General features: G+C 38.6%; 1 protein-coding gene across 4 annotated transcripts in view; it reads left to right on the top strand.

Annotated features, from left to right (window-relative positions):
- Window positions 1–9,198, top strand: part of myo18ab (myosin XVIIIA b) — a 297,356-nt gene that overhangs the window by 156,664 nt on the left and 131,494 nt on the right. For all 4 annotated transcript variants that reach the window (XM_088345491.1, XM_088345490.1, XM_088345488.1 and 1 more), the window contains exons 25-26: window positions 7,306–7,425; window positions 8,708–8,819. In XM_088345491.1, coding sequence (XP_088201617.1) covers window positions 7,306–7,425; window positions 8,708–8,819 — 232 coding nt within the window. The remainder of the gene's footprint in view (window positions 1–7,305; window positions 7,426–8,707; window positions 8,820–9,198) is intronic.

Here is a 9,198-nt window from a genome sequence, read left to right as displayed (position 1 = left end):
TCAGATAGTTCAGTCCAACTTATTACCCCCTTAACATTCCCAAAGCTTGCAAAGACGCAAATACGTGTCGAGAACACATGCGGATGCGGTGTCCGTACGATGTCACTCAAATGCATCGTTCCAAATATCATTCGGAAGTCTTGGGATTCAAGAAATGCCAATTATTTCGTATATATTTTCTTTTTCGCTCGCAACTTTAATGTGCAACACTTGGAATTGAGTTTAATTTAAAAATAGACACTCCATTTCATCCATTATCTGCACCGCTTATCACAGAAACATTGAGTTCAGTCTGAAACAAGATACAAGGATAATATAAAACCCGAAGTAACTCACCGAAGTCGTTGTGTTCATAATAGTGTGCAGCCAATGTCCTCTTATATCCGTGAGGGTAGTAAATCCAGGAGAATAAAATATTTTCAAATACAGAATAGAAAAAAAAGGCTTCCTCTATGCCGTCAGCCACGTGCCATAAACATTCATCTTTTTCGGCCAATTGCAGGCTTTGTGTTGCCGTTTAAGCCAATGACAGGCTGTAAATGATAAAAAGGATCCGCCCCTTGACCTCCGAATAACTTTAACCAATAGTAATCGATTCAACTGATGATTGACACATCTTTTTCGGCCAATTGCAGGCTTTGTGTCGCCGTTCAAGCCAATGGCAGCCTGTAAATGATAAAAAGTATCCTCCCCTTGACCTCCGAATAACTTTAGCCAATAGTGATCAATTCAACTGATGATTGACACATCTTTTTCGGCCAATTGCAGGCTTTGTGTCGCCGTTCAAGCCAATGGCAGCCTGTAAATGATAAAAAGTATCCTCCCCTTGACCTCCGAATAACTTTAGCCAATAGTGATCGATTCAAATGATGATTGACACATTGGTTAGCCAATGAAGCGCCGGTAAATAAATCCCAGCATACACCGTGTACTACTTGGCGTTCGGGGGAAAATCTAGTCGGCGGCTCCGCTGCAAGTTAGTTGGAAATCTTTGCAATTTTAAAATTGATCCATAAATAAGGCGCACTGTATTATAAGGCGCATGGTCAGCTTTTGAAAAAAATAAAGGCTTTTAGGTGCGCCTTATAGTGCGGAAAATACGGTAGTTGCTTGTAGTCCTACAAAGAAAATGCTCAAATCTTAACTACATAGTATAGTTTATTAAGCAAAAAAAAAAAACTTTCTCTTTCACATTGCAACCAAAATACGCTCTGTTTTAGTTCACATTATGAATTAAGAGCACATTAAGAGCCCAATATTGTTTTAAACACACAAAGTGTTCACTTTCTAAATTTTCAACAAAAATTCCAAGCAAGTGAAAGATTTTGAACACCATAACGTAAATTCAGGCAGGTGCTGTTGAGTTTAAATCAAAAGTATCGGCTTACAGCACAATATACAAAAGAGAAATAAAGTCTGCTCCTTGTACAGTGAACACAAAAATATTACTTTAGTCTTTCATCTAGCACTCGCACCATTATGTAAATACAGCACGTAGGTAGATGAAATATGAATCTAAGAATGAGCCTAGAGCAAAATTCCAAATGGAAATGGTCTGTTAACAAAACACTAAGTGCTCTTTTTAAGTTTACTATATAGATTAAGGGCACCCACAATACACAACTATAAACAGAAGTAAAGTATACGTACTTATGTAGTGAACACCAAATTCTCATACTTAAGTCCATCGCACCATGTTAAACAAATCTGGTGTGCTTTCTGAATTTTCAAAAATGAATCAAAAGGACAATCAAAATGAATATAAGGTACTACACTTTAAGAACATAAAGCAAGGGAAAAAGAACATTTTCTGCTTATACATTTGCAGAACTAGTGTGTAGGAGGTAGGAACCATTTGTAAAATCCTGAGACTGGAAATGTGCAGCCCAACTGTAGTCTTATATTCAATCAAAACTGAGCTTTGGGCAAAACCTTCTGTTATAACGAAGGAGGACTTGCTCCATGTGGTCACCAGACATTCTACTACGAGATGAGGTAAGTACATTTCCACCATAACTGAAAAGGCGTTCAACTGGAGCACTGGAAGGCAGCGTAGTATTGTACTTCATGAAGAGCTGCTTAACCAAAGGAAATGCATTCAAGGGAGTCCATGGTCTTAACGGTATCATCAAGGAACCTCCGAACCTTTTCCTCTACTGTGCTCTTGTCAGTCCTGTTTTTCTTCCCAAACACATCTGATCCATCAGTGTCAGAGATGGTGTTTGTTGCAGCTGCAGGAGATTTCCCATTTCCCAAAGAGCTTGCCTCCTGAACCATTGTTTTGCACATATCCTCTTCTCAACAGTAAGCCAACACATGCGGAATTTTGGCATGGTAGTTGTAGCCATTTTTGCATCATGGCTGCTTAGCATGGCACCAAAGCGATGATCAATTGCATCAACGACTGCAGTAATTATGTGTGCTGTGTACGTCACATGTGGCTCCTTCTCAGAGAGCTTACATTTGAGGCTTAAGATAGTTGGAATGAGGAACCCCAGAAAGCACTTTTTCTCCCCCTGTAGAAGATCAATGGATTGAGCAAGTGGCTGTAAGACAGCTACATATTCCCTAAAAAAGTCACCTCATGAGGGTTCAGCCTGGTCACACCGAGTCTTTAGCAGATGTCTCCCAGCTGATCTTCTGTAAGTTCAGTCAGTTTGGCAATGGCCGTATATTCAGAGCTCCACATTGTGACACATGGAACCGTAACTCTCATACTGGCAATATCCTGCATGACTTCTGCAGCTGCTGATGATCGATGTGGTTTGTTCCATATAGAATCACACTTTCCCATTGCACTTCGATACACTTTCCGGGACGGCCCCTTTGATGCTGCTTTATCCACCTCACTGGTGGCAATCAAGTTAAGTGTGTGTGGTGCACACCGTTGATGAGGAGGGAGGAAGAAGTGAAGTTCCTCATCTATCTCCACCTCCGGAGCTGTGTCCGTATCCAAGAACCTAATTCCATCATCCAAATCATCTAGTGCTGCCGCCTCACTTGTTTCAAATTCTCGGAAAACCTTAACAAAGTTACTCCCATTGTCTGTAACTGTGGCCCTTACTTTGTGCTGCAACTTATAGTCTGCATGTATTTCACTGATTTTTGCTGCAAGGACATCAAAAGTATGCTGTCCCTTCACTCGTGCACAGGCCAGTGCTGCTGACTTCCTCTCAAGAGTATCCTCAATCCAGTGGCATGTCATACCAAAAAAGCTTCTGTTGTGTGCAGTCCACAAGTCTGCGGTTGTGCACACATATGACACTTTCTTAAGTGTTGCAGTCAAGTTTTCTTTCATGGCAGCAAATTCCCTCTCTATAGGCTGCACTCTAGTGTCTTTCTGCACATGACTGTTTTGCCACCGCCGATTCCCTCTATGAGCTTTTTGAATGAAGGCTGCTCAACCAAGGAGAAAGGTTGAACGTCATCAATCACAAAGTCAAATATCAGTCTACTGACATCACTCTGGGATGTGTTGTGTCCAAGTTGAAGTTTTACTTGTTTGAAGGGAGGATGCCAGACCTCCTAGCCATCTTCAGATTGACTAGGCTGTCCATTCATCTCAGATTGACTGGTGTCCTCCTTAGTCTGATGCAACTGTTTTGGATGCCTCCTCTGCAACAACACATATAAGAAATTAAACAATTGTAATATACATTTTATATACGTATATATGCAAATTGTATATACATATGTATAATGCTTAATCTATTCAGTAACTCATAACACTGACAATAGTAATACTTCAAAGATCACAAAGCTTTGTATTGTTAGTCACAATGGTAGTAGGTCAAAGAATTCCCAAGGAAAAGAGGTACTACTGACATATCCCAAAGTTATCTACTGGTTATTCCCCTAATGCTCAGTATATTAATTTAGTGATCATAGCAAGTGGGCAATTATTTTACTCATTTACTTTTTTGTCAACATATAATATAGAACATTTCCATCTAATCTGCAATTATTTCACATAACATTTTCTCTCATCTTTTTGATGCATAACAATTTTAAGGCATCACTAGACTTAAGACTGGACTGAGGCGCAGATAATGACAATGCAAGTTTGTCACACTTACTTATAATAAAGAAAAGCATAAACAGTGCTTTAAACTATACAATCAGAACAGATGATGTTGACTTAATCTTTGATTAACCACCTGAATGAACTGATGCATTTGGCTTAGGCTTACTTGTGCACTTTACCTTAGGCTTGTAAACCACTACTGGTAAATCAAAAAGGACGAACATTAACATTATGCCACCGTTAATGCACTATTTCACACTAATAGTCAACTGACTGGAAATTCCCCTTGGGTCTGACAGCTCATCACCAAACTGTGGGTTTCCCATCCTTATTACGTTAGCTACTTAATACGAAAGTCACTATCTGTACAGCAAATGATGATCCGGTTGTCTTGATACAGAGAATCATGTTTGCTAACTCAGAATCGCTTCATGAACAGTGAAACGCTGAAAACAAGTGAGTCACGCAGCTGCTTGGCAGTCTCTCACTCTCTGTCTCGAACATATTTTCGTTTAGTTTTCGTTAACAAATTTTACACTACCACGTAGAGTACTAACCTGCTCATCAAACTCACCATTCATGCACATTCATTCACCATTGACGCAGCAATTTGGGTAATTAAGTGTCTTGCTCAAGGACACATCGACATGTGGGAATATGGGACAGACTTTAATTACCAGCAAACCAGAGCTATTGTTTGACAAAGCACTGAAAATATAGCCGGAGAATATTTTCCAGAGGTAGTAGTTGTAGCAGTATCAGCAGGTACGCTAGCTTACTAAAGTTATCTTAAGCTAATAATAGCGGTCTTACCTGTAAATGTTTCTTCAAATTAGAAGTGGAGTCCTTGGACGATGACAGCAGTTTCACAGCTGGAAGGCATACCTTGCACTGCACGGTGGTGTTGTTGCCCTTTTCAGCTCGATGAACAAAATAATGACGAAATTTCCACTCAGTAAAGGCATTCTTTTCATTGGAGGCCATGCCAGCAACTGCAAAGATTCTCTCGGTGCCGTGAGTGTTGTAGTGGTGCGTGCACGTCGTGTATGACCCCTAACTCTCTCGATCTCTCCAGTGTCAGTGACAGCATAATGAAATGATGATAGGCACACTTTGTGTGTCGGCGCATTATGTATATATAAATATACTTATAAATAAAATTGTAATCCTGCAAATAATCTTTATTTTTACTAAATGTACCTGTAATTTGATTACGTCTTTTTTTCTGTAACTGTAGCGGAATACAATTACATTTTTTTTGTATCCAAATTACGTAACGCCGTTCCATGTATTCTGTTACTCCCAAAGCCTGTCCGGGTAGCTCCACGTTAGCGTCCGAGATGCTACACGTGAGCCACGTTTCCGTAAAACACAGCAACTGCACTGTGCGCTTTGATGTTTTTCACCAGCACAGCCAGTTCGTCGGTCTTCTTTGGTAGAGAGTTCACATTTACCATGATTACAGACAGTACCGAAGACTTATAACGCCGCTAGCGGCTTAGCTATCTCCGTCTCTCCATCCACGATAGGCCCCCTCATCACGCCGGCACGAGAATTCTTCAGGGCAAGGAGTTGATTCCTCGAATAAACACATTTTTGTGCGTTAAAACCCATGTCCATCGAATAGAAAGTAATCCAAAGTGTAGTTGTCAAACGGGACGCTAAACACCGTAGATAGAAGCAGATAATAAAACAATAAATCACAATAAGTGCGAGATGACAGGGGAGCTGCTGGAAAGGCTGCTGCTCGGCGGCGGCGCCGCTTTAGTTGGGAAATTCATTTTAAAATGGGTCATTCAACTTTTGTTAAATCTGTGTTTTTCAAAACCTGTTTTTAGCATACAAAAAAAAATTGCGTTGTTTTTGTTAACCATTATTATGACGAATACAATCACAACACGAGGTTTTCCTTTAATGTTTTTTTTTTGGTTCTATTTTTTTTCTCCCCTAAAAAACTGCATTGGAATAGCTTGTCTTCATAGCAAATTCTCTATTGCTTTTGGTCCCATCTGACAAAAGATCAACAGATCAGGTGTGACTCATTGTCATCTTCATGGTACAGTGATAGAATTACTTAAGTGTTCCAAGTACGTCAACTTATACTACAAATATTGAAAAGACGACTACTTATATTTTATTATTGTTACTGCAAGCACTACTGCAAATGCTAAAAAGAATTGTGTCTGATTTGGTTGTTACAATCTCTGCAAAATCCCCAAAATGAATGTACTCATTTTATCTAGTTCTTGACAGCTCAACTCAAACCTTACAGCATTATTATAGCTAAGCAACTCCTAACTCGATTATTCACTTATTAATCCATTCCTTACTCGAGTTTAGACTTCTTACATTTCCTTCATTTTTGCTTCCTTACTGATTTTTTTTCTTGGTTCTTGACTTCATATGTTATTGTTGTCCTGATTTAGCTGCTTTTTTCTTAATTGCCCCAAGTCTTTATCATGGTGAATGCTTAGTATCAGTGCAAGTGCTTGAAATGCTTGAAAATGCTCGAATTTTAATGTTGTTTTTTTCAAGGTTTGAAAAGTGCTTGAATTTTAGGTGAAATAATTGTAAATGGTTGAAATTGTAGACATGTATTGTAGGTTAGGTGTTAGGCTAGGGTTAGGAGCTAGGGTTTGGGCTTTAAATAAGGGTTTTAAACTTATTTTATGGTTCCAAATTAAGATTGGGGCTAGGGTTAGAAACAAAGGTTTAGGCTCTTTATTAAAGTATAAATCTAAACTTAGGGTTGGGGCTAAAGTTTACAGCTAGGATTAAGGCTCCTTATGAGGGTATTAAACTTGATTTTGAGGGTTTTGAAATAGGATTGGGGGGCTAGGGTTACAGCTAGAGTTAGGAGTAGGTTTAGCGTTAAGACCTAGGGTTTGAGCTCCACATAAGGGTTTTACAACAAATGTAGAGTTCCAAAATAAGTTTAGAGCGAGGCTTACAGTTTGAAACAGGGTGAGGGTTTTAGCTAGAGTTAGGTGTAAGGCTGGGGTTTGGGCTAGATGTTGGGGTTTTAACCACTTTTATTGTTTCAAAATAAGGTTGGGGCTAGAGTTAGGGTTTAGGCTATGGTTCTTCTGATCGACGCTGGATTTCTTCTTTTGACAGTACTAGAAATTAATAGAAAATAAGCTTTGAAAGTCCTTGAAAAGTTCTTGGATTTGGCCATACAAAGTATGTGTCTGTGTGTGTGTGTGTGCGTGCGTGTGTGTGTGTGTGTGTGTGTGTGTGTGTGTGTGTGTGTGTGTGCATGTGCGCGCGTGTGTGATCAGATCACTGAGCTTTCTTCAGAGTTGATTGATGAGAGAAATACAGGAGAGTCGACTTCCCAATTACTGGAGACAGAAACATCTGAGAGACTTCGTCTTGAGAAGAACATGAAGGACCTGCAGGTAGATATGTGCACCGTATATGCAGTTTTGCACATCCTTTTTTTTTGTAACTTTATTGTGCTTTTTTCATATATACAATAAACAAAGGGGAAAGAAAGAAGGAAAAAACAAAGAGAAAACAAACAACTGCAGTGTTGGGGAACATCTTCCATGATCAAGTCATTATTTAAAGTCCAGTTGTGTCCTGATTTTTTCCTGTTCCCCATCCATTTTGCCCATTTGTCTAAGAATTGGGTCTGTATTCCTATTCAAATTGTGGTCCTCTCCGTTAGAAATAATTCCTCCTCAGTGCACACCCACTGCTCCACTGCAGAGGGACTCTTGGTTATATCATAAAGTTATTACTTTTTTGCTAGCCCACAGAAGAACTTATACCTGGTATTCATATTTTTTCTGTGATATTTTCTTCTGTTAGATTCCCCAAATAGAGTAGCTTAAATGTTTTGGTTAAAGCTTAATCTTGACAAATGACACGAGGCTCTGAAAAAAATGATTCGAAACAAAAACTGTAAGTAGCTATAAAGGGCCCTTACAACCCGTGTAAATTGGGATACTATCTCTAGGGTACTGGCCATTGTATCCTGCATGTTTAAAACAAGTTTGATGACCATTATTAAAAATATTTTTGTCTTTGTAGGCAAAAAAGATATGAAATAGGAAATTAGAAGCCGGGCCCCAACAGCATAATTTTATTTATTGATTATTAGTAGCAAAGCACATTTAAAAGAGGACCTTTGAAGCCCACTCCCACTAGTATTTCGGAACTCAAGATTTTTTGCTGTATTTTTATGTGAGTACAGGCTTTCTTCTAAGTATAAATCAGCTGAAATACCTTGGGGTAAACAACAAATTTGTGCCCTGTGAAAACTTAACAAAAGTCAAAAAGAAAAAAAAGAAACATTTTTCTATTTTGCTTCGCTTTACTTTATTTTAGCATGGGACGTCAAAAAACTTTGTATTGGTGCTATTTAACATTTTTCATAACTTGCTGAAACGTAGAACTGGGGCTGTTTTAGGGGGTCCTAGTTAAAAAAAATGTAATAAATCCCAGAATATAATTTAAAATATTGCAAATGTTCCCAAGCCCAATTAATTTGTGATTTTTTATGAGATTTGAATAATGTTTAGGCCTTCAAAATGGACCCTGTTTTATGGGCGAACATTGCTCGGACTTATCCTGAATTCCCACAACAGATAGTCCAAGTGTAATTTTCACATGTTCCATTGTTATACGTCAGTTAGCAAATCCAAATTACCTTAATTTTGTTCCTGCATATAATAGACAGAGCTTGACAACATGAAAAAACGGATGGAAATGATGGAGATGGAAGTGATGGAGGCTCGTCTAATCAGAGCCTCTGAACTCAATGGAGTGTTGGATGATGATATATCAGGTGAGACTACTTATTTGTGTGTTTGTTTTTGTGTGTGTGTGTTTTTGGGGGGGGAACACAAAAACAAAATAAACAAATAATAAACATTTGCACTCGATCATCTTTACAATACAATAATATATTAATACAATCTTTAATCATGAGCCCAAAGGAAGTAGGCGGGGGGTGTCAAACTCATTTTAGCTCGGGATGAGTAGAAAGAAAGAGGAAAGGAGAGAGTGAGAAAAAGAATGAAACAAAGAAAGGATGAGAAAGAATGAAAGGGAGAAGAGAGAGAAAAATAAAGACAGAGAAAGAGAATGAATGATGAAGAGAAAAGGAGAAAGAGGAAAAAATAAGTGAAAAAGAGAAAGATAAAAAAACAAGACAGAACTAGAAA

Source organism: Urocampus carinirostris, chromosome 10 (genome assembly GCF_059441175.1).
Source record: "Urocampus carinirostris isolate Australia breed hairy pipefish chromosome 10, RoL_Ucar_1.0, whole genome shotgun sequence".
NCBI lineage: Eukaryota > Metazoa > Chordata > Actinopteri > Syngnathiformes > Syngnathidae > Urocampus > Urocampus carinirostris.
The sequence above is the reverse complement of the archived record's forward strand: the minus strand, read 5'-3'. Positions and strand labels throughout refer to the sequence as shown.